The following is a 27,016-nucleotide window of genomic DNA, read 5'->3' as shown; positions in this document are numbered from 1 at the left end:
TTCTCCAAGTTTGTCTAATTTAAACATTTTATCGCACAGGACGTCATGTGTTAATTTGCTCCAGGCCAACAATATCAATCAGTCGCTGTTTAAGGAAATTACATCCAGGCACTCACGCACAATCATTATCACACATACACGCACATGGACACGAAACATGTACAAGTATTACATTATATGCCCACATTTAGTGTGTGTCCAATTATTAACATTATTTTGTGTGTGTGTGTGTGTGTTTAAATGAGTTGAAAGCATGGAAGCAGGGAATGATAGCAGTTTTTTTTTTTCTTTTAATGTGCTCTCTCTCTTCTTAACTCACTCACTCTATGGCCTAGATTTTCACCTATTCCTAGTTGGGGTCACATTTTATTCCCAGCAAATAACTAGGATTTACTGTATACAATGTTTGGGGGTGCCAGATAGAAACGTAATGGCATAGGCAGAGTTTGACTTTTGGTGTGGGGGAGGCACAACACGTTGATGACCCCGAAACGCAGTGTCAGCTATAAAATTTACTTACAAGAATATTTATAATAATAAGTTGAAAATGAACGTTTTTTTGTTTCCCATCATTCTTAAGGGGAATTTTAAATCAGGCTAGGACAGCTATACTTTTCGCAAAGATCGTCATCCATTGAATATGGTCCGCGTCCGCCTGAAGGTGTCGTGCTAATGTATTTACCCCTGTCAAAAATTGTATCCCCTGGGCGGAGCTACTGCGCTGTACTGATTTGCCTGATTTCCGTATTTTGGTGATGTAGTTATCTACAAGGTTTTAAAACTTGGCCCATCCATAATTTTTTTTTTTTTTTTAACTTTTTTTTTCTGTCGTATAACGTAACATGTGTACTTAACGTTAAAAAAAGGCAATGTTTTACTGTTTTACTCGTAGGATGACCTATAACTGTTATTACTGTAATTCAAGTCCTGTATGGAGTTTCTTCAGTTAAATAAATGTCTATGTCCAGAATATATACAGTAACTGTGGTTCTTTTCTGTCTCCAATTAATTGTTTACGTCGACATAACTCATAACTAATGAGTGTGTGTGCGTGCTCCCGCGGTCAGGGGATACAATTTTGACGGGGGTAACTACATTGGCAAGACACCGGTTGTTTTCCCTCCTAAACGCACATTTGATTTGCTGATGACTTGACCCCCCCCCCCCCCCACACACACACACACAGCCAGCAGCAGCCACTGTAAAGAATGTAAAAAGACGTCAATGTTGTGGAAGTGGGGAACACACCACTAATTTTGCTACTGAAAGTCTGACCTAAATCAGAGTTAGCATGACATTAAACTGTGTTAAGTTGCTAACCTGCAAAACTCGAGTAGGTAGCTGCTTAGAAAGGAGTGTCTTCCTTTATGTGTTTTCTACTGTTAACATTAATTAAACTTTTTATGATCTTCATGTGATGTAAAGCACTTTGAATTGTCTTTTGTTGAATTGTGCTATATAAATAAATTTGCCTTGCCTTGCCTAAACTGTGAGAAATGTAGTGAACCGAGTTTTAACCCATTTACCCCAATTTTACTTTTAACTTTATTCATGTGGTCTATAAGCAGCCCTCAGGAGCTTTCATTTTTGTGTTTGAGTTTGGCTGTGTGGACAAAAGCAGTAGTTTATGTTCAAATAATGCAATTTAAATTTGCTCATAAAATCCGGAATTTTTTTCTGGAAGTTTTCAAATAATTCTTGAGTCAATCTTAGGCCTGTCAGACGATTAAAATTTTTAAGTTAAGAGTTAATCACAGCTTAAAAATTAATTAATCGCAATTCAAGCCATCTATAAAATATGCCATATTTTTATGTAAATTATTGGTAGAATGGAAAGATAGACACGAGACAGATATATACATTCAACATACTGTACATAAGTACTGTATTTGTTTATTATGATGATAAATCAACAAGATGGCATTAACATTATTAACATTCTGTTAAAGCGATCCATGGATAGAAAGACTTGCAGTTCTTAAAATATAAATGTTAGTACAAGTTATAGAAATTTTATATCAAAACCCCTCTTAATATTTTCGTTTTAATAAAATTTGTACAATTTTCAAACAAAAAATAAACTATTAGCTCGGCATTGTTGATGTCAATAATTACACAATGCTCATGGTGCTGGAACCCATAAAATCAGTTGCACCCAAGTGCCAGCAGAGGGCGACAAAACACCAAAAAACACAAGTAACAAATGGACATGACACAGTGCTGTCATTTTCATCTGTTTGAGTGGGGCATGTGCGTTAAATGCGTCAAATATTTTAACGTGATTAATAAAAAAAAATTAATTACCGCCCGTTAACGCGATAATTTTGACAGCCCTAGTAAATTTTGAAAACAAACGTTTGAATTGCACGGTGTAGGCTGAACCAATACACATGAAAATTGGTATAAGTCAATACAGATTTATTTTCCATTGACCATTAAGAATCTTCCGTACCCAGCAAAAAGTTTACATGCAGGTTATGCCATATCGTCCCGACCAATGTTGAGACCAATCCTACGTCCTTGGTATAGCACCTTTCAACGGACCAATGACCCCTAAGAAAACATTAATTACAAATCTTTTTTATATTTTCCAAGCACTAGAAGCCAAATAGAAATGTACTTTATCTGAGTTCACGCAGAAATATTTTACAATGAATAAATAATAAATAAATGATAATGATAAAATAAATGACACAAATGTCAATGTAATTGATTTATTCTGAACACTGTCCCACCCTCAGGTTTATGAGAGTGTGCAAACCTGTACACTAACAATATCTCAGTTGTGCTTTTATTTCTTTCATCTCTCTATTAGATTTGTTTAATTGTGCGGGTCACATTCTTGGTCATTTAATCAGAGCTGTTGAGACTTTATAAAGTCCCTCCACTGTACATGAATTAATGATAAAGCACAAAGAAGGCATGAATTTAGAGCACTAAACACAAATTCAAAGCTCTTGACCAGGAAATTCTCCATTGCCCAATAAAATGACCTATTTTAAGCTTGGAACATCCTAGTTGCGAGAAAGGAGACTTGGATTATTCATCAAATTTAACCTTTCGTGAACATTATAAATTGGTCTTACTTCTACTTTCTTGTCACCAGTGTACTGACTGATGTCATTTGTTTCCTTGAATGCAGACAAGTTGACAGCACGACTGAAAAATGGCCTGGGCAGATCAAACTACAAACCCACGGAATACGAAAAAGTGCAAGCCATGGTTGACGCTAAACGGCTGCAAACTGCTTTGATCGGAAAAAAGGTGCGTCCGTATTTGTGGATAACTTTCACAGTGATTACAAAGAATAGCAAATCAATGTTTTTACCTAATAAAGGAGAAATATTCCGCCAATGCTATAAATTGACAATAATCTAGGAATCCAACAATAGACTTTGCAGTTTTGCTTACTTTTTGCCATTGACATGTTCATTGTGTCCAGCTGTTCCTTGAATGCAGCTTTGGAACCTCTCCCTAGTTGGTAATTTCATTGGAGGAGAAAATATGTGGGAGTGGTTATACTGTATATAGTTATTTTGGTGCCGTAGGCATAAATGCTTTGTGGTGCCCCCCCCCACCCCCCAGCCCCCCATCCACCCCCCCAACGATAGAAACGAACAATATCTGAACATTTGTCAGTATTGCTTTATTTTGCGAAATAACTTAGTTGTCAACAGTAATATTTCACATTCACATTCACAAATGTTTCACAAACTGTCAAACCAAACAAAAACAAAATGAAACAAAAAACAAAAATAATAGATAAATAATAATAATTAAGTCTATATTTATTAAAAAACGACCAATGGCACCAAATACTCAAATAAATAAAACTAAATAATTTAAAATAAAAAAAATAAATTCCTCAACTATTTACAAATAAACATTTGTAAATGAACATAAATAATGAACTTTAAATACAAACATTAAAGTGCAAGAATCAGTTGTTAGTGGCCCTGCAAAGTTTTATTTTAAATACGATATATTGTTGTTATTATTACAATTACTATTTTTTAGCATTTTTTTACAAACTTGATTTTTTTTTGGTGCCCCTTCAGGCAGTTGGTGCCCTACGCGCAGTGCGTGTTATGCGTATGCGGAGCACCGTGTCTGTACAGTGGTATGAAAAAGTATCTAAACCTTTTGGAATTTCTCACATTTCTGCAATAAAATCACCATCGAATGTGATCTGATCTTTGTCAAAATCACACAGATGAAAAAAAAGTGCTTTAACTAACACCGCCCAAACATTTATAGATTTTCATATTTTAATGAGGATAGTATGCAAACAATGACAGAGGAAATAAGTAAGTGAACCCTCTGCCTAAGGAGACTTAAAGAGCAATTGAAACCAATTTTTACCAAACGATTTAAGTCAGGTATGTGCCCAATCACTGATGAGTGGTTTAAACCTGCCCTGCCCACTATAAAACACACACCTGATAAGAATTGTCTTGATGAGAAGCATTGTCTAATGTGCATCATGGCTCGGTCCAAAGAGCTGTCTGAAGACCTGCGATTAAGGATTGTTGATTTGTATAAAGCGGGGAAAGGATACAAAACCATCCCTAAAAGTCTGGATGCTAATCAATTGACAGTTAGAGAAGTTGCCTACAAATGGAGAGAGTTTGGCACTGTTTCTTCTCTCCAAAGCAGTGGCCGTCCACCAAAGATGACGCCAAGGGTTCAGTGCAGAATACACAGAGAGGTAAATAACAACCCTCAAGTGTCTGCTAAAGACTTACGGAAATCACTGGCACGGTCCAATATCTCTGTGCACACATCAACTATATGTAAAACTATGGCCAAGAATGGTCTTCATGGGAAGACTTCACACAGAGGAAGCCACTGCTGTCAAAAAAAAAACATTGTTGCACGTTAAATGTTCACAAAAAGGCACTTGCGGACTGATGAAACCAAAGTCGAATTGTTTGGGAGTAACACACAACGTCATGTGTGGAGGAAAAATGGAACAGCTCACCAACATCAACGCCTTATCCCCATCGTGAAGCATGGTGGAGGGAGCATCATTATTTTGGGCTGTTTTGCGCGCTCAGGGCCTAGACAACTATAAATCATTAATGGAAGGATGAATTCAAAAGTTTATCAGGATGTTTTGCAGGAAAACCTGAGGCTGTCTGTCAGACAGTTGAAGCTAAAAAGACGATGGATGCTGCAACAAGACTATGATCCACAACAAATAAGTAAATCAGTAAATCAAGAAGTAAATCAACTTCAGAACGTTCACACGTTCTGGAGTGGCCAAGTCAAAGTCCAGACTTGAACCCCATTGAGATGCTGTGGCATGACCTAAAGACAGTGATTCATGCCAGATATCCCAGGAATCTGACTGAAATACAGCAGTTTTGTAGAGAAGAATGGGTCAAGATTAGTCCTGATCGATGTGCCAGACTCATCTGCAGCTACAGGAAGCGTCTTGTTGAAGTTATCGGGGCACAAAATATTAAATGTGATGGTTAACTTACGGTCCTTATTTTCCCCCTTTTCTGCCATTGTTTGCATACTATCCTCATTAGAGTACGAAAACCTATGAATGTTTGGGTGGTTTTAGTTGAAGCACGCACTGTTTTTTCCATCTGTGTGATTTTGACAAAAATCAGATCATTATACCACTGTATGTAAATTAGCCCTACTATTACGGAGCTGTGTCATGAAATGAAGTGCTCACTCACGGTAACATTTTTGAGGAATAAGAATTTGCTTGTTTAATTTCACACTTGATGGGTATCCACACACTCTCGAGACTTATTTGTAAACCATTAAGAAGTCATTTTTCCTTTCTATCTCCCACATAAATGTACATAAAAACAGTAGAGTGATAAAATGACATGTCTCCAAGCCGGTTGCAAAACTCAAACATTTCTATGGGTTTGTCAACCTTTTTCTCTCTCATTATTCTGGGTTATTATTGTTACTAGTATGGGATTTAAAGTGGCATTACATAATATTTAACCACTGAAAGAGAACAGCAATATCACTACCACACACAATAGTGTCTAGTTTGATTAATATTCATCAGACTGCTTGAGGTCTATTATAAAAGTGTTTGAAGTTTGACTCTGAGCACAGGGAAATGGATGTGCTTGTGGCCAAGCAGATTAAGCTGTCCAACCTGCAGTGTTTTAATTGCTTAACTGTCGTTGGAGCCATTTTTTTTCTCCAAAGTATCCTTAAAGTTGCCTTTGCACCCTTCCAACCTCGTTCACTGCATAACGCAGATAAGACATTTGCATTTTTTGCTCCTGGCAGAATAACAGACCCGGCTTTCCGCAGACGTCTCCCACAGGTGACATGATGGAGGGTAAATAAATCACCATTTGTCGCCTTCGGCAGCATTTTTACCCTCAAGAAAGAAACCAGTGGATTTTTACAGCTGTCTACTGTTATCCCTCTTAATCAGATTCCGTCCTTGACATGAATATACTTAAGAGGAAATCCAGTGTATCTTAATTTGTTTGGAATAAAACAATGAGTGCATAGACAGTAAAAGCAGTCAATGCAAAAGGTTTGTGCCTGTGTAGTCTATAATTGGACTGCATGTTTTTATCTAAATATAAGCACAAAAGGGTTTGTTTGGTTTAATAGTCCTCATTTAGAATTGCTTTGGACATAAGATGGTGCCTAATAGGGAATGTTTTTTAACCTGGACTGCTTTTTAACTCTCGGAGTCACCAAAAGACCAAGTTGGGAGTGTAGGTTTTGAGTTGGGCCAGCAAGACCGCTGACTAAACAAGATAGGAAGGTTCTAGGGCTTGTTTTACATATATCGTATTGTACAAATCAGTGGTCAGACTTTTAAGCAATCTAAGTACAGTGATCCCTTGCTACTTTGCGCTTCAAACTTCACACCCTCAGTCCTTTGCAGATTTTTTTCAATTGAAAAAACAAAACAAAAACAAAACACATATACAGTTTTTTGTTTAAAAAAGTTAAGATATATGCATGTATACATGTACAAATCATTGTTTTCTTTTATATATTTCTCATATAATTTTTACAATTGCAGTGCTCAAAAACCATTTATTAAAATATACATATACATATAAGGGTTTTCTTGATCTTTTTTAAAATTGTATTTTAGGGAGAAAAAAGGGGGGAAAACATCTTATACAGTGGTGCAAATAAGTATTTAGTCAACTACTAATTGTGCAAGTTCTCCCACTTGAAAATATTAGAGAGGCCTGTAATTGTCAACATGGGTAAACCTCAACCATGAGAGACAGAATGTGGAAAAAAAACCAGAAAATCATATTGTTTGATTTTTAAAGATTTTTTTTGAAAATCATGATGGACAATAAGTATTTTGTCAATACCAAAAGTTCATTTCAATACTTTGTTATGTACCCTTTGACACTACCCGTTGGCAATAACGGAGGCCAAACGTTTCCTGTAACTCTTCACAAGCTTTTCACACACTGTTGCTGGTATTTTGGCCCATTCCTCCATGCAGATCTCCTCTAGAGTAGTGATGTTTTGGGGCTGTCGTTGGGCAACACGGACTTTCAACTCCCTCCACAGATTTTCTATGGGGTTGAGATCTGGAGACTGGCTAGGCCACTCCAGGACCTTGAAAGTGGCTATGACCAAACCACACAGTCCCAGGCTTCAACTGGGACCGTGTGCTTTGGTCAGATGAGATCAAGATTGAGCTTTTAGGAGCCAAACACTCTAAGTGGGTCTGGCGTGCCACGAAAGCTGCGCATGCTGAAAAGCACCTCATACCCACTGTGAATTATGGGGGTGGGTCAGTAATGCTGTGGGGCTGTTTCGCTTCCAAAGGCCCTGGGAACCTTGTTAGGGTGCATGGCATCATGAATGCTTTGAATTACCAGGACATTTTAAATCAAAATCTGTTGCCCTCTGCCCGAAAGCTGAAGATGGGTCGTCACTGGGTCTTTCAGCAAGACAATGACCCAAAACTTATGGCCAAATCTACACAGAAATGGTTCACCAGACACAAAATCAAGCTCCTCCCATGGCCATCTCAGTCCCCAGACCTTGTTTTGTTGGCAAAAGGGGGTTGTACAAAGTATTAACACCAGGGGTGCTAATAATTGTGTCACACATTATTTGATGTCAAATAATTATTTCTTTATGTGGGATTTTTCCCCCACTGAATAAATGCACTTGTATTGAAGGTTGGATTTTTCTCTTTTTTTCCATTAAGGTCCCATATTATTTGAATTAAAAAAATATTAGAAGCTAAAAAACACATCTTAACCAGGGGTGCCAATAATTATGGAGGGCACTGTATATAGTAATGGCTGTATTGTGAGATGGTGACCCGGCTGACGTCACATTCGCATTCTTCCTCCATCTAGGAAGTCACTCATTTTCATGGCGCGGGATTCAAGAAATTGAATAAATAAATCGATCGCTTCCACACACATCCAAGCGGTTCATTTTATTCAGGAGCATAAAATACCACGTGAAATATGAAATAAACATGCTTGTTGTTGTCATAGGCACTTTAAAACAGCTTATCAAGTTCTCTACTCTTAACCTGGACATTTTCAACACAGGTCATTTAGTTTGTAAGAATACTTTCCAATGGCCACCGTGAAAGGCACCGATGGCTTCTAAGCGTCCAATGTCTGACACCATTAGTAAATCTTACCAGTACTGTCAACCTGTAGTAAAGGGTTGTTAAACAGGAACAACAAAACAACCCCCCGCCCCAAGCTGTTAGGCATTAAAGCTAGTGTTTTCCCTGTCTTTATATGGTATTGCTTTGCTGTATTTAATACAATTTCAAAATGGGATAAATTTGTTAAGCTATTCGGAGCATTAAGGTTTAACCGACTGACGCAAATTATCTATCGGCGGAATTAATATATTAAATTAGTAGATAGTTTAAAAGTGGTCGCCCTAGCTTTTTGTGCCCATGCTGCAGTTCCTTAGCAGTTGTTTAATCTTGCGCTGTATTCATCTTTCTCTTCCAGGTTAAGAGGACCCGATGTGTAGCCAAGGAAATTAAGGAGTCCGACACATTACGGCAGCACAGGCAGGTGTGGAGCCGAGAGTGCCCTAGGCTGCAAAAAGCAGAGTAAGAGAGCCCTATTACTCCTAGTCATTATCTGGTGCAGTCTTCTGACTCTGCTATTATACTAAACAGTCATTCCACTTAAGCCCCACTGAGCCCCAATGGGTATCTGTCTGACCGAAATAGGGATGGAAAACGTGCTAAAATGGGGGACGGGAAGATAAAAATCAAAATGACAGAAAAGAGAAGACTCTAGCATGTTGACTTGGAGTGATGACAATGAATTAGGGCCTCAGTGGGAGAGAATGAGTGGAATGGAGCTTTAGAAGGGTAAAGAATACATTAAACGGATAGGGGGGGAAAAGCACAATGCTTTGTGAAGTGAGAAAGGCAGCAGAAGCCCCAGGGTGCAGTCTGTTTGCCAGCGTAATGTCTGAGCCACCCAAGGTTAATGATGCACACTGTACACAAGCACGTGGCTCAGTAATGACCACAGTCATGACGATGAGCTGATGATACGTTGGTTTATATCTTGTACAATTATCCAGATTTTTAAAATTCCCTTGTTAAATTTGCAAGTGTTTCGCTGTGGTAACTTATAATTGCACTGCTGGTTTAGAGCAACATCAGCTAAAGGTTGAAGATGTTCTGGCCCCAATTTAATGTTCCTATATAATAAGAATAAAAAATAGAGTGGCAAATCATGTGTTCAAATACACATAAAGCCTGTCCATATTCTGTTTTTATGGAACAAATAACACCTCTTAGCCGCACTACAGACCTGGTTTCAACCCAGCTCCACTGTTTGAAATAACATTACCTATAATCACAGGCATTCCAAAACATAATTACGCTCAACAGTGTCTGGGTGAAAATAGATCAGTGCTTTTGTTGATAATGTGCTTATCTTGTATTTTAGTGAACAATACCTATTCCAGTTCTTCTCATACAGTTACACTGGATCTTCTTGGGGTAGCACGGTGCAATGCCAGAGGGTGGCGCATGTGAACATTGGGAACAGTCAGGCTTTTTTTTTTTTTTTTTTTTTTTTGCTGTATTACAAAGTGTAATTGCACATCCAATACAATTGATGGCATTTTTTTGCTGTATTACAAAGTGTAATTGCACATCCAGTACAATGGATGGCAGTGGTGCTCTCATTGTCAGAGTATACGAAGTAGGGGTGTGACAAAAAAATCAAAATTGTGATGTATCGTGATACTTTCCGTCCCAAAAGGTTATCGATACACTCATGCCAAGAATTGAGATATTGTTTTAAAAAAGGTGACAATTAAAAAAAAAAGGAACCAAAAAGTTGCTACCAAATCTCCGCTATACTAGTGTCTGTTACCTCTGTAGCTGGCATTAAAGGCGCTCGGCACCTAATCCGTTAAGACTGGGAAGGGCGAACGAACGTCAGCTAATTCAAAACCAGAGCATTCACAGTCGCTCTAAGGAACAGTTTCTTTGCTAAAGCCATCTCCACCCGGAACTGCCATATGTAACACCACATCAACCAATGACGAGTATTCATTTACATGCAATATTCTATGTGCAATACTTACTCACGTGCAATATTAACATGCAATATTCAATGCCTTCACTGTCAAACTGCTGCTACTTCACTTCTATTCACACATATTGTATGTGCAATACTTATGTGCAATACTGACATGCAATATTCAATGCCTTCACTGTCAACTGCTGCTACTTCACTTCGATTATTTCCACTGCCTGAACATAGGACTATCTCATACACATTATATTTATTTAGATTTTATGGTTTTATACTTGCAAGTCACTTTTGAGATTTAACTTATCCTGCACTGTAAAGGGAGATGCTCCACAATTTCCATTGTACAACTATATAATGTCAAATTCTATTCTATTCTATTCTAGGGGCATTTACAGGTCACTTCCTGTTGAGTTTGAGTCACTGCCTATTCATTCGGGTCATTTCCGGGTCACTTCCTGTTCTGTAATCCAAAATGAACAGGAAGTAACCCATAAAATGCCACAAAACGAACAGGAAGTGACCCTGAAATGCACCACAATCAAGAGGAAGTGACTGAAAATCAACAACAACCTGTAATGGCCCAAAATTACCTCGTTACCATGCCATCGGCTGCCACTGACGGCCATAGAAGTAGCTGGGGCCCGTTTGAAGTGGGAGGGAATTTACTGCCACTCTCCCTGTTCAAATTATTGCTTGTTTTTCTGTTTAGTAGTTATTTTGTAGAATATCCTAGAAAGATTTCCTGACCAATGTATGGATAATCGTTGCGCTGCCATATCAGGAGATCATCGTTATCGTGAACTTTGTTTCGCAAATTGTATCGTATCGTATCGTATAGTGAGGTACCAAGAGGTTCCCACCCATAATACGAAGGAAGTATTAGCTCTACGTGTAGCATTGCTTGCTGGACAGTGGAAACTTTACTAATACTTGTTACATGTATGTTGTGCACACAGCACAGAGCTAGAGATATGAAGTGCCCTCAGTCAAAATTAAAAAAATATTTAACATGGATTAAATGAAAGGAGAGGAAAAAGGAAGTCTCCTAAAAACTAAGACCAGTAAATGAGATGAAGCGTACATAGAGCTTTGCTTCACTGCGACTATGGAGGGAAATGAGGAAGGTCTGGTCTGCTTACTCTTTCTAGAAATTAGGGCTGCAGCTATTGACTATTTTAATCGATCAACTAGTTAGTTCGAATAATCGAGTACCCGTTTTGGAACATTTAAAGCGTTGCAGGATAAATTTTAGAAGATCTAAAACATACGCTTGCTAAGCTTGTACTTTCAAAAGAATATTAAATGCAAATGCAAAATAAAATTCCCGAGTGTTTCTTCAAACTATGCAGGATTCCACTTTTATTTAAAAATACATTTAAAAACCCAAGCTTAGCCTCAAACGGTTTAAAAAAAATTAATGAGGATCTAAGAGAACAATTGGTTAACTTGCATAGCAAAAGTCTGCTAGCTTAAATACTATGTATGAAATGCTCACATTTTTTTGTACAATGCTCTTAACAAATCGTTCACATATTCCCATAAAAAATATACAATAAATATAAATCAAATAAATATAACTATAAAGCTAAATTATGAATGCATAAAAAACATATTAGCGCAAACAAAAACTTACCTTATGTTAGTATTAAGAGGGAGCAGCTGGATTTGTTCATGTAAAATGAGCTATGTCATATTCACTGTTGCCACAACAGGGCAGTGTCCACCCAAATGAATAAAACTAAATGCAAACACTTTCAAAACAAACCATTAGAACGCCATTTTAATTAAACGAATACTCGACGCAGCAATATTTAATTTGAAGCTTTTTTCTAATCGAATTACTTGAGTTAATCGATTAATCGTTGCAGCACTACTAGAAATGTTTGCAACGCACAGTATGAATCCAAATTACTGAAGACTTCATTACACACAAATCACATTCACGATGCACTTGAATTTCAGTTCCAAGAAAAACGGTGTGGCGTAACAGAAAATAATTCTTACACACGGATCTTGACAGCGGAAGCACACTGTAACACATGCTGCCACAATTCATGCTCATATTTCATAATGCTTTATCCACTCTGCAAATAGAGCTAAAGCGGCGAGTGAATTGCATAATTTCATGGAGAACATCAGGCCACATGGCATAGAAGACACTGCCATCTTTTCCCTCAAAGAATATGGTAAGCTCTAAAAGTGTTTTACAGTCATACTCACACAATACGTCAAAGAATTCTTATTCATCTTGTGTTTAGAAGTGTTTCTCGAGAGGGACCGTATGGACTTCATAATGGGCACTGTTCAGCCAGTTCATCAGTTAAAAGAGGACTTAAGCTTCAGGTTGGAGCAAGAACAAAAGCAAGGAATCGGCACCCCTCCGGCAGACTGGGAAGACGTGCAACACCAGGTATTTGTCTTTTATTGAAAAGTGAAGTATCTATAGACAAGTTTCCGAGGTACCTCCACTTTACTTCCGCATTTCTGCTCGCAACTTCCGTTTTACAATTTCTCCATCCAAAACAAGGGCAGAGCTGGAGTAACATTATTCATCAAAATCCCTTAAAAAAGAAAATTTGGAAATGCCGCATCCATCTGCCATCATCACGACAGGGGAGGACAACATGTTCATGAAGGCAGATGTGGAACCAAGCTCGTGCCACCACAAAGACAAGTTGTTTTTGTAGCCATGTTGCCGCTGTGTTATGGAAGGTATGTTCTTCCTATCCCTGCATTGTCATGTGTCCGTTGCTCAAAAGATTCTAAGGCTAAAATCTTGCGCATGAAACGACTTGTTTCCTTTGATATTATTATTACGATGATGATCGTAATTATGATGATCTTCAATATTATTACTACAACTACTGTACTGTTGTGGCTGCAACACATGTTATTTGCTACTAGCGTGTTGCTAATCAGTACGTGTAGGACAGGGGTGTCCAAACTTTTTGCAAAGGGGGCCAGATTTGGTGTGGTAAAAATGTGGAGGGATGACCTTAGCTGACGTTATTTATGTAGAACAATATATTTAAGCAAATTTAGCCAGCCATTCTGTGTGTCACATTTGCTTTAATGCCGTATTGGCCCGAATAAAAGACGGCCCTGATTATAAGACTTTTTCAAGACTCAAGTTTGATAAAAGACTTTTTGAACACCAAATTAATTTTTTTACAGAAAATAATTACAGTACATCTGAAACAAATGATTATAACAATATATTTGAGAGAAAAAGCATGTTATTTTGCTTCATTTAAATCTTAATATCTGAACATTTAAATATGTAAACTTAAGTGCAATCACATTCGTAAATGAATGGCTTCTGGTTTTTGAAATGTAAATAAACCAATCTATTGTGATAAAACAACAAAATTGCAATAACTGCATTAACCATCAAAAAGAAGTCTAACTGTAACTGTAGTCTTGAAACAAATCTGAATAAGGAAAAACATTGCAATAAAATAATGCAAACTGGTTAAACTTGAGAGTAGCTGAGATCTGTCATGACAGAACATCGCTTCAATGATATCTGACGCCATATAGCGTCGTGAATGGGTATAATGTCTAGACCGTGAATATAAGATGATCCCCTCTTTTTCAGTCGTATTTCAATGCAAATAAAACACTGTCTTATATTCAGGCCAATACGGTATTTTTTTTAATGAATAATTTAAACAATCTTGCAACTAGCCTTCGTGACGTTCTCTTTCGACTGTCGGGCTCTTGTGAAATACTGCTGCTGTAAAATTAAACTAGCTTCAATTTCTCGCTACGTACCTTCCCTGTAATCTTGTCTTGCATGTCAACGTGTCTTGTTTGGTAATATCGCCTCACATTGAACTCTTTAAAAACAGCGACTGTCTCTTTGCAAATGAGGCAGAAACAGTTGTTGCGTATTTTAGTGAAGTAATCGTCCAATTTCTGCCTATCCTTTAAGCGTCGGCCGTCGCATTCAACTTTTTTATTGTTGATTGTCGCCATTTTAGAAAATTGGGAGTAACGGGTCACACGGGGTACTGTTGCTTAAGAGTGCTGCTGCCTTTTAGTGGGAAATGAGGAGCAGCATTTAGTGTGTAAGCTACTTCATGTGCTGGTAGCAGTACTGCTGACCAATTTATTAAGTCTGTGTGCGGGCCAGACGTTATTGATTTTATGATAGAGGCTGGGGGCCAGATGAAATTTGACCACGGGCCGCATTTGACCCCTGGGCCGGACATGTCTGGTGTAGGATATCAATGCATAAATGCAAGTGTTACACGTTTTTTGTTCGTTTGTTTACAGGTGGAAAACGCTGTTAGGCAAGGGAAGACTAGTTGATTCTCCCAACAACGCTTACTGTACATTTATGGACATATATCGAGACTACATGCGTTCTACTTGGGGGGTGGCCAAGAGGCTGGGGCTGGGAGACGGTAGCTTGCCTTGCTGCGGACCGTCAACTCAATCCCAAGATCCAACTACGGGCTTTTTAACTGCAGCAACTTGAAGATACTCTATTGGAGATGGAATTACCGAGGACAGCAGGAGAAATCCTGTCTGGAGGCAGCCGAGGGTCTCTGTAATGTCGGGTTAAAGTTTGGCGAGACTCCCTTAAGCCACATTCTAGTATGCTCCACCTTCGTTTATATTTTTCTAATTTTTTTTTTATAAATTGTGATTTAATGATCTGTTTTGCACATGCACCAATTATTTTAAATAAAACAAGAAATAGAATCATGTTGTCCAAATATTTTATTGTGATCAATATCTGCAAAAAAAATGAATGACATACTATTTATGTTTATATGTACATTTCTTTTAGTATTTCCTTGTAACAACAAAATCCATGGTAGCCCTTCTGCATTCGACAACCGTAATATTATTTGTAATTTCACCTCGTTTTGGTATCAATCTACACCTCACGTCAACACAGGCTGACAGGTTGTTATAATTTTGTCCACGAATGATCAACGAAGTGATAAAAAGAAACATACAATGTTTTAGGTATATCCTTAGGTTTAAATCGCATCCTTCTTGTCTTCAGCTGGTTTCGATTTAAGGACTATGGTGAGGTAGATTCACACTGGCGAAGCTGGACACTGTTCAAAACATTCCAATTTAAATCATATATATTGGCGCTTCCAGGAGTTCTGGCACAGCACAGAAAGTCTCGGAGTCTCATCTACATCGTGCTGAATCCATTTTTGGAGATTCCGTGGGTTCCTCTGGTTTGATTTAGCAGTTTTAACTTTGTCAACACACTGCTTACTTCAACCGCAATTCACGTTGTTCTTTTTAAACCGGAACAGAAAATATCCGAGGTGGCGCCGCTCATGTTTCGCTCAGGAAACTTGTCTATAAACTGTATTTGAGTTTAACCTGAATGAGTCAATTTGGAAAATATGCCACAAGTACAGAAATGCAATGTACAAGACACGAAAAATGTAAAATGACACCACATATTTTTTCATTCTATTGGAGTAGAAGTGCGAACAAAGATTTGCTTAAACCATATCTATTTTAACTAGAGGGCGTTTTCAGTTTGACGAGAGGCCCCTTTGTACCAACAATAGGCTGACCACAACTCTTTTCAATACAGATATCTTCAAACAGCTAAAAGATTATACTTAAAAAATTTACCAGCAAAATTCCAAGGACATTAAAAAATTCTACGTGCAGGTTCATGATTTACAGTACCGGTACATGTTATGATGCTAATAGAAAACCATTTTTCATCGACTCTTTATCTCATTGCTTGTATTTGCTCAATTTGTCGTTTTGAGAGAAAATACCACCACACTCTTTGTTTTCCATAGCTTTTCCTTTTTCGACTGCCAGAGTTGTGGGCCGTTAGATTGGCCATTTCTGAGAATGTATGGGAGCAAATAAGACTAATTTCCCATCAGCCAACAGTTGTACTGTATAAGCTCCAAATTGTAACTTCTTTTTGTTTTAGGTCAGTTGTGTAAAAGACCAACAAGATATCATAACAGCCAAACTACAAGAGGAGTACTGTGATCTAGATAAGGAAATAAAATACCTTGATTTGGAGGTATATTTTTCTTTATCAGGCCTGCCAAAAAAAAGCATGTAGATCTTGAAGAGTAAAATTATTCTTTTCTCTAGAAATATTTGCCAGCCCTGGATATCATGGTGAATGACAGCATTCCCACAGAGGTTCTGGAATCAGACTGCCCATATCCTGAGCTAAAGGAGTCATTAATCCAGGCCTTTCACTCATCGTCAGAAATCCACCAGTCCCGACTGCAATGTCTTGAAGAGCACCTAAAAAGAACAGACAAGTAGGTCTCACTTATTTTTTTTTTTTTTTTAGTAAATATTGACATAATACGTGTAAAAAAAACAACTATAATTTCATCTAACTTTCTGACATGTACCTGTTCCAGATATTGTGGCTGGTGTCCGGATGACCACCTACGCTTCCATTTCACCTTGTCTCAGTACACTCAAGACATACCCAACAACCGAGTACTCTGCATGCATATGCTTCAAAGGGTCTTCCCGGAAAAACTTAAAAATGATCTGGTAATGAGCATCCCCTTTAACATACAGACAGAGTTGTCCCACCCCCTTTTCTGACTCATGGAGCCTATTGCCAACAACGAAAAAAAAAAAACCCCTCCAAAATAGCTCATTTTCAAGGGATCCACAGAAACATAGACTTGTAATTTTTAAAAGATAAACGTAATTATGAGTTAAAATAATTTGATATTAAAACCCATCTTGATGTTTTCATATTTATGCAATTTGTAAAATTAGTTTAACTAATAGGTCGCCATTGTTGTTGACGTCGCAGGGCGGTGACGTCACTGGGTTACGCTACCGGGCTTCCAGAGCGACATAAACATGTCATCTGTTCAACTCATTCAATTCTTTCAATTTGAACTCGAGAGGAACATTAATGAGCATGACAGCACTGTCGATATTTCACAAAACGAGCAGAAAAAGCTTAACTAGGCCTGTAACCGGTTTGGCGCAACTCTGATGGCACACAAGTCAGGCTGGTGGCAGATCATCCCCCTCTTATCATCTCATGTGAGCCAATCATCCTCGGAACTTGCCCCCTTTTTTTAAATTTTCTTTTTTTAAATTAGAAATACAATCACACACCTAGGAGAAAAACAACCTCTATTGAAGAGGGTCCTACAAAAAAGGAGGCGCTACTGAGCTGTGTAGCCACTCCATTAATCAAAACCAAAATGAATCTCTTAATTGGGCCAATTCGACCAACAGTGCCAAATTTTGTGGCTCTATAAACTCCCTGAAGAAATCTACTTCCTTTTAATGGTGAAAAAAGGGTCGTCACGGCAACAGACAGAGACATGTGGACATGGGCCTTATAATGTAGTATTACAAAAGGTCTTGTAACTACATTAACCAACCTGAAAAGAACTGGGCATGTATAAGTAAAATGAGTGACTTTCTGTTGCCACTAGTTGGCACTGTAGGGTTTATGGTAATGACTCCGACAGAACCCTTCAGGGTATAACTCACACCAAGCACGGGAAGTTTGGTGCAGATATGTTGTATATCTGCCGAGTTATGACTGTTCAAAATTTGTGGTGAGACATAATGGCAACGGTCATTTTCACTTTCCTGTTTGGACCCCTCTGCTTTAACGAAACCTCAATATTTTCCATCAGACACCTAAATGCATGTCTTAAGGCTCTCCTGATGCAGGTTTGAGGTCAATTGATTTTTTTTTCCCTTGGAGGAGGAGCCTGTCTCGTAGAAAAGGGCGTTTCCTGTTCCCAGCAGGGGTCGCCAGGCCTAATGGGTTATATTTCAATGCAGTCGTGCTCAAGCTGGGATACCTCTCAGTCATGCCAAATATGAAAAAGACTGAACCTTGTATCAGGGAGTTATTAGTCATTTAATGAATTTGGCGTTTTGCCAAAATAAATGCTGAGTTTGGCACCGAGCCCAGGTCAGGTCTGTGAATAAGAACTCACCATTTTGATAACTTAAGATCTCTTATCTCTTATTAGCAGTCTCACCAATTTTGAGGAGGATCCAAATAACTCCCTAGGGGCCAATGTCTCAGATATGCACCCTGTAACTTGACTAAAATTGCATATTTTTCACATTCAATCCAAAATACCTGGTTTCCTGTTGGGTTTGGAATATGTATGCAAGAAACTTTGGAGCAGTTTCGCACAGGGTATCGACTCCCCAAATTTCATCGCTCTATGTTGAAAAAAACCTGATAGAAGAGGGCTTTTTGAAAATTTTCAAGGTGGCGCCACTGAGCCATTTTGTTATGTTTTTTCACAAGATCGCAAAATTATCCAAATTTACACCACGCCGCAGGTATGTGCAAATTTTGGTGAGTTTTGAAGCATGTTAAGGCCTCCAAGTGTGCCATTTTCATTTGCCATGAAAAAAAAATCCTTTGGATTTCAATAGGGCTCTAGCACCACTTGGTCCTCAGGCCCTAATGAACAGGAAAGACGGGATGAAACAAGACGAGACCTACAAGAGGCTAGTTTGACACCCAAAGTACTACCGTGCGTGTTCAGCTTGTTTTGTTTAGATGCATACAGACAGAACATACTAAAGATGCCTTAAAGAGCATATGACACAAGAAAAAAAGTCTTAAATGGTATTATTATGTGAATTTGAATCATATTTTGAGACGATTCGACTATATACAACAATTTAGCAAAGCACAGATGACGAGAAATTAGTCTTTTAATCTGCCGGTTAGCCACGCCTACCATTATAGGGCTTTAGCGTCCCCAACAGGTGGATGACATCGGCGGTAGACTGGGCTCATCGGTTTTACTATTCAGCCCATTGAGGGGGAATTATTCAGAACGAGGAAAACGCGATGAAGAGAGCCGCAAAATGTCATTGTTTCAGTCTCTCTACTCCAATATTTTTACAGGATATTCTTTTTATCCAAGTATTTTTCCCCAATAGCTATATAAATGGCTTGAGAAGGACCAGTCAGCCCGTCGAGGGGGAACTATTCACAACGAGGAAAACGCGACGAAGAGAGCGGCAAAATGTCATTGTTTCTGTCTCTTTACTTCAATATTTTTACAGGATATTCTTTTTATCCAAGTATTTTCCCTAATTGCTAAATAAATGGCATGGTCATGAAAAATAACAGTCTTGTGCTGGATGGAATATGAAATAATAAAAATGCATTTATTCAGGACGACATGGCAAAATTACTCCATAATGGTCAAAACTGTCAACTTCACCTTTACTGTCGCACCTCCCGAACGATATTTTATGACACCTAAATCGGACATATGTCATTTCCCTTCCCTGGCTTCGGAGAATGTAAACAAACCAGAAGGCGTGACAGCTAGCCGACATGCTAACCCGAACCGAGTGATGTTTCAAAGTCTTCGAAGCGGAAAATCACACATAACTATCCTGGATTATTTGACATGACGACCAGGTTGTCGATTGTCTTCGCGGATCGGCAAACCGCCTGGCGGAGAGCAATTTACAGTTCGTTCCCCGGAGGAGGGTGGCTGGAGTTGTTGTGCAGCTAACGTGCTGCTGCTAATGAGCATTAGGAGAGCTTTTTACATGCCTATCAATGATCAAACGTAAGTAGTCCTTCATTTAAAGGAAGTTTGTAGTGTTTACTTTGTAATCGCTGTATTCGTATTTGACATAATACAAAATGATGTTTACTCACTTCCTCGTAAGTCCAATGGTCCCACAGTAAATATCCACGGTGAATGGGAACCTTTTGAAACTCCAAAAAGGCGCATACGCCTCTCCCTCATACAGAATGATTTTTCTGCAGCCTTTTGGCTGGCGTGATGCGAAAAATAAACGTATTAATCCACAAAATCAGCTGAATTCTTCGTCCTCATACACAACAGTACGCTGTAGCGTGAAGAGGACGTCTTCTACCGTACACGTCACAGCGCCCTCCTCCTCAATGCAAGACCGAAGCCGGAAGTCACTCATTTTCATGGCGCGGGATTCAAAAAACGAAATAAAAATAGCGATCGCTTCCACACACATCCAAGCGGCCCATATCATTCAGGGGCATAAAATACCGCGTGTATTATGAAATAAACATGCTTTTTCGTGTCACAGGCACTTTAAGGAAATACTCAAACGTAGTAATACCAAATAAGAGTGGTTTAAATATGCCGCGTGACTAATGTGGTCAATTTGCTTTAAAGCTATCACAAGAAAACACAATGCTTAAAAGTATGAGAGGGAAACACATGCAAAAAGTATTTTGAGGCAATGAAAAGATAATAAAAGACTCCAAAAAACACAAATAGTAAGTACTCGCCACTTTTAACCGATGTGTGCATGTGTTTGACGTCTAGTCACGTAGAAGGAATTGTAGAACACCGGTAGCGTTCTTCTAGTGACAGTGACAAACTACGTCACCATACCGAGCATCCATTGCGCGCATAAAACATGGCGCCTTCCGTAGGTCAAAACATGTACTAAATACTATAGATTTCTAAATCAATAGCAATATTTTATGTTTCGAATGACTTATTTTACTAAGAAAGAACAATTTTGACTTACTAGAGCCTATAAGTCTTTAAGTCTGAGGTTCCCTTTAAGTCAATGAAACTTCTAAAAGAAACTAAAACACTTCATCAAAGTTTGACTAGATTGCCAAAAAGTTGCACATTAATTGAAAGTAGAACGCCAGTAATTTTAAACGTTCTGCTCTTCATGCAGCTAATTATGGTAGCGAGAATATCTTGGATATAATAGCCATATTTAGCTTTTTCATTTTGTGGAATCTTTTAATTTCTAAAGCAATTACGGTTTTAATGTCATGCAGCCCCAGGGATTCGCACACAACAGTTTGGAAATCCCTCATCTGCAATATGCACAACATCGTCACAACATTTGGAACACATGCATAATGTAATGAGATCAAGTCCAAAGGCTGTTTTGGTTTTTTAGTTATATAACTGAAGGGCAAAATGATGAGGTACAAAAAAAAGCTCAGCTTTCAAAACATTGTTAAAATGAACACACTTCTCTGACAATGTCATTCAAAAGTGAGAATTATTTTATTTATAAAAGTAGAAGACGGTGTTTTTGTCATTTAAAATTATCGTTGGTCCCAGGCATGCTGCAGGTTATTACAGAGTAATGGGCAAGTTGCTTACATCACTGCCTAACATCACCATGACAACAGTCATTCCCTCATCCCTCCATCTCACACACCCTGAGACCTCCTCATATCACTTTTGCCTGGATGCTGCATTTAGATACTGAGACCAGCCTGGGGGGAGCTGCGAGGAAGCAAATGGCAATTTTCCTTCTGAAAGGAAAAGCCAGACACCATCATATGTTGTGCCATTAGGTGAAATTTAGATGGTTTGTGCGCAATGATTAATCCATATAAAGTGCACATTAGCTGGTAATGTATCTTTTTTTAAATAGTATTTTTCTACCTGTATCTTGAGATACACCAAAGGGTTCTGACCAAATAAAAAGACGTTTCACCCAATCAACTAATCCCACAATTAGCCAGAGCAGATCTTGAGGAAATTTTAAAATATACTTTCAAAAAGTAATTACCTCTGCAATTTAATTAACTGACTAAATGAAGGACTTGACCTTTGAGCTCATCTTCGCCAACCTCATGGTGGCTGGGTCTTTCTTTATGCTCGATTGGGTTCAACGTAATACATTTTCCTCAAATGCTCTTAGTTGTGCCCTCATGACAAGTAGGCCACAGGAGCAGTGGCCGGATTGAGGAGTAATTCCCTCGTAATGTTCCACGTCAGAAGTGAGACTAACCACCTTGTCCGACTGTATCAGGGGAGCCATTTTTATCTCCCCCCATTGCATGGCACAGTCTTCTTGGAGACATGACTTCACCAAGTGGCTGGTGGTTTGACACAGCAGCTGTTTTGACATCTCACTTTGAAGTATATTTTAACAACTTTGCTTTGCTACACATAACGTGAAGGACGAACGCATTATCGACAATAGGATACACAAGTTCTAGGTCAAAACAAAAAATGGTCAAAACGAGGGATTTCTATATATACAGTGGGGCAAATAAGTATTTAGTCAACCACTAATTGTGCAAGTTCTCCCACTTGAAAATATTACAGAGGCCTGTAATCACCAACATGGGTGAACCTGAACCATGAGAGACAGAATGTGGAAAAAAAAAAACAGAAAATCACATTGTTTGATTTTTAAAAAATAATTTATTTGCAAATAATGGTGGAAAATAAGTATTTGGTCAATACCAAATTCATCTCAATACTTTGTTATGTACCCTTTGTTGGCAATAACAGAGGCCAAACCTTTTCTGTAACTCTTCACAAGCTTTTCACACACTGTTGCTGCTATTTTGGCCCATTCCTCCATGCAGATCTCCTCTAGAGCACTGATGTTTTGGGGCTGTCGTTGGGCAACACGGACTTTCAACTCCCTCCACAGATTTTCTATGGTGTTGAGATCTGGAGACTGGTTAGGCCACTCCAGGACCTTGAAATGCTTCTTACGAAGCCACTCCTTTGTTGCCCTGGTTGTGTGTTTGGGATTATTGTCATGCTGAAAGACCCAGCCACATCTCATCTTCAATGCCGTTGCTGATGGAAGGAGATTTTCACTCAAAATCTCTCAATACATGGCCCGATTCATTCTTTCCTTTACACAGATCAGTCGTCCTGGTCCCTTTGCAGAAAAACTGCCCCAAAGAATGATGTTTCCACCCCCATGCTTCACAGTGGGCATGGTGTTCTTTGGATGCAATTCAGTATTCTTTCTCCTCCAAACACGAGAACCTGTGTTTCTACCAAAAAGTTCTATTTTGGTTTCATCTAACCATAACACGTTCTCCCAATCCTCTTCTGGATCATCCAAATGCTCTCTAGCGAACCGCAGATGGGCCTGGGCGTGTACTGGCTTCGGCAGGGGGACACGTCTGGCAGTGCAGGATTTGAGTCCCTGGCAGCGCATTGTGTTACTGATAGTCATCTTTGGTAGTGTGGTCCCAGCTCTCTGTAAGTCATTCACTAGGTCCCCCCGTGTGGTTCTGGGATTTTTGCTCACCGTTCTTGTTATCATTTTGACGACGCCAGGTGAGATCTTGCATGGAGCCCCAGATCGACGGAGATTATCAGTGTTCTTGTATGTCTTCCATTTTCTAATAATTGCTCCCACAGTTGATTTCTTTACACCAAGCGTTTTACCTATTGCAGATTCAGTCTTCCCAGCCTGGTGCAGGTCTACAATTTTGTCTCTGGTGTCCTTCGACAGCTCTTTGGTCTTGACCATAGTGGAGTTTGGAGTGTGACTGACTGAGGTTGTGGACAGGTGTCTTTTATACCGATAATGAGTTAAAACAGGTGCCATTAATACAGGTAACGAGTGGAACCTCGTTAGACCTCGTTAGAAGAAGTTAGACCTCTTTGACAGCCAGAAATCTTGCTTGTTTGTAGGTGACCAAATACTTATTTTCCACTCTAATTTGGAAATAAATTCTTTAACAATCAAACAATGTGATTTTTTCCCCACATTCTCTCTCATGGTTGTATGCTCCATACAACGAAGACCAGCAACAGTGTGTGAAAATCTTGTGAAGAGTTACAGAAAACGTTTGGCCTCTGTTATTGCCAACAAAGGGTACATAACAAAGTATTGAGATGAACTTTTGGTATTGACCAAATACTTATTTTCCACCATGATTTGCAAAAAATGATTTAAAAATCAAACAATGTGATTTTCTTGTTTTTTTTTTTCCACATTCTGTCTCTCATGGTTGAGGTTTACCCATGTTGACAGTTACAGGCCTCTCTAATATTTTCAAGTGGGAGAACTTGCACAATTAGTGGTTGACTAAATACTTATTTGCCCTACTGTATGTTATCTGTTTATGATCTTGCTTCAGAGAAGAAGCTGCGAGCTGCATTCCTTATTTCAGAACGACAAACAGACATACTAATGAATGTACCAAGTACAATGAACAAAATATGGGAACAAATATCCCTTCACCATTAACAAAGAACTGCTAAACTGCGGGTTTCACTGTAACCCCTTTTAATACACTTCCAGTTAGTCAATGGGAAAGTGGGAGCCTCTGAAATTTTGACACTTTTATACATTAATAAACATGATTTGCTTCACCGCCTCTGGTACTACTTGGCTTCCATTGGCAGGCTTGTCGCTTCACTCATTTTCAGTAAAACCAGTCAGCCGTCTAATGCCTTCCCACCATCAGTTAGCTGCTATTAGCCCAGAGATGAATATCATTCCCTCTGTTCCGCAAAAGCAGCCAAGTGATGCAGCCACAGTGAGGCCTGACACAATGATGAATAGCATGTGGCAGCCCTCACGCAGAAATGAACTTTTCTTCAGGACATTTCACATCCAGGAAAGAGTGTGAAAGAGAGAGAGACTTTTTTCCCCCCAAAATTATTATTATTCACTAGCCTTACGCAAATAGAGACTTTTATCTATGGGTCGACCGCTTTTATCACAAAGTGTACTGTATGTCTTGTAAAATTGCTGTAAGTGTACAATATTAGCATCAATTCAGAACCAGTCTCTTGTTTAAAACTCACAAGGTCTGAGCCCTTTGCTTTAGAGTGACATCCGTGTAGTTTTCCTTAAAAGCCGCTATGTAATGTAACCAAGGGTGTAGGTGTGGTCTCAATATTGGTACAGACGATATAACAGCATAGCCTGCATGTGCACTTTTTGCTGGGGACGGGACATTAATAAAACCAAACAGAATGGGTGAACGGGGGTCAGAGCTACATTTCTCACGAATATTAATTTTTAATTGATAGGCTAAATGATCAATCCAAAATAAATCTGGATTATTCCTTCTGGAACTTTCACACTGCAAATTTATAACGTTTTAGTCTAATAATTTTTCTTAAGTCTAGTCAAATAATTTTCACCATTTTGTTTTGAGTGTTAAAGACTAGTTTCAAGAAATATAAGTGAATAAAATTTTCTTGAAGCACTCGGAGATATTTTCACTTATTTGTAGTAGATTTACACTGAAAACAAGGGAATTTAACTAGTTTTAAGAAGGTGTGTTTTTGCAGTGCATACATATTGGTTCAGTTGATACACCGTTTGATTCAAACCTTTGTTTTCAAAACCTACTAAAGAAACATTTTGAAAACTTCCAGAATAAATGTCTGGATTTTATTAGAAAATTAAATTGCAATATTTGCAACATAAATTATATGAACAGACACAATAAATACAAACCTGTTAATAATCTCTTAATTACCCATGTATGCCAAAACTAAACATTTGTCTTAAGATTTTCAGGAGCAAAATTAGTAGTGTGTTCCCCACATCTACAGCACTGATGTTTTTTTACATTACTTACAGTGGCTGTTGCTGACGGGAAAAAACTAATATTCCTCGTCTTTGAAGGGGGCGGAGGAGGCGGCATGTTATATTTGTGTCGGGGCTTTGTGTCCTTAAAACCTATGGGAAGATACTCTAAATGACCTATCTATCTGAATTCATTATATAATGAAAATAAGGTTGCTTAAAAGTTGGTGGGGACAATTTGAATATCTTGAAAAGTTGCTAGTGTTATGTCCCTACCGTCCCTATGCAAACCTACGCCCTTGAATGTAACTTGTTTTTGAAAATTAGACTCAACGGCACTCTAGAAATGTGCAACTTTGTCTCTGTAAAGCTGCTTCTAAACTTTAGAAGAAAATAGATAAGTAAAAAAAAAAATCTTTACACACCACTGGTAGCATACATTCAGTAACTAGAACACAGATTTTAAGTACCTCTTGAAGTTCTGTTAAGCGTCCGTGTGTTCCATGAATGGCCCTTCACAACTCGCTAAGGTTGACATTTCAGTATCAACCTAAAATGCACTTTAACCTTAAGAACGTAACTGAATTTGACTGGGAAACTTTTAACCTTTCACGACCCTCAAGGACACTTTACAACTTAATATACAAGAGATACATGTAAACAAAAACAGTGATTAAAAGAAAAGTCAGAGTAGATCAAAATAGCAGGAAAGAAATCATAACAAAACAACAGAGGATCAAGATGGATATGATCATTTAAACAGATACAGTGGTATGAAAAAGTATCTGAACCTTTTGGAATTTCTAACATTTCTGCATAAAATCACCATGAAATGTGATCTAATCTTCAAAATCACACAGATGAAAAAAGTCTCTGCTTTAACTAAACACACCCACGCATTTATAGGTTTTCATATTTTAATGAGGATAGTATGCAAACAATGACAGAAGCGGGAAAAATAAGTAAGTGAACCCTCACATTTAAATCGTCTTGAACCATTCTTCTCTACACAACTGTTGGAGTTCAGTCAGATTCTTGGGATGTCTGGCATGTATCGCTGTCTTTAAGTCATGCCACAGCATCTCAATGGGGTTCAAGTCCGGACCTTGACTTGGTCACTCCAGAACATGTATTTTGTTTTTCTGAAACCATTCTGAAGTTGATTTACTTCTGTGTTTTGGATCATTGTCTTGTTGCAGCATCCATCCTCTTTTTAGCATCAACTGTCTGAC

At 38.5% G+C, this 27,016-nt stretch overlaps 1 protein-coding gene across 3 annotated transcripts in view; it reads left to right on the top strand.

Moving 5' to 3' along the window:
- The window catches only part of LOC130927093 (coiled-coil domain-containing protein 148-like), an 89,107-nt gene that overhangs the window by 2,919 nt on the left and 59,172 nt on the right, over positions 1-27,016 (top strand). For all 3 annotated transcript variants that reach the window (XM_057852640.1, XM_057852638.1, XM_057852641.1), the window contains exons 3-9: positions 3,143-3,264; positions 8,964-9,067; positions 12,615-12,706; positions 12,779-12,930; positions 16,453-16,548; positions 16,623-16,798; positions 16,904-17,042. In XM_057852640.1, coding sequence (XP_057708623.1) covers positions 3,143-3,264; positions 8,964-9,067; positions 12,615-12,706; positions 12,779-12,930; positions 16,453-16,548; positions 16,623-16,798; positions 16,904-17,042 — 881 coding nt within the window. The remainder of the gene's footprint in view (positions 1-3,142; positions 3,265-8,963; positions 9,068-12,614; positions 12,707-12,778; positions 12,931-16,452; positions 16,549-16,622; positions 16,799-16,903; positions 17,043-27,016) is intronic.

Source organism: Corythoichthys intestinalis, chromosome 12 (assembly GCF_030265065.1).
Source record: "Corythoichthys intestinalis isolate RoL2023-P3 chromosome 12, ASM3026506v1, whole genome shotgun sequence".
NCBI lineage: Eukaryota > Metazoa > Chordata > Actinopteri > Syngnathiformes > Syngnathidae > Corythoichthys > Corythoichthys intestinalis.
Note: the sequence above shows the minus strand (reverse complement) of the source record. Positions and strands in the feature narration are given on the sequence as shown.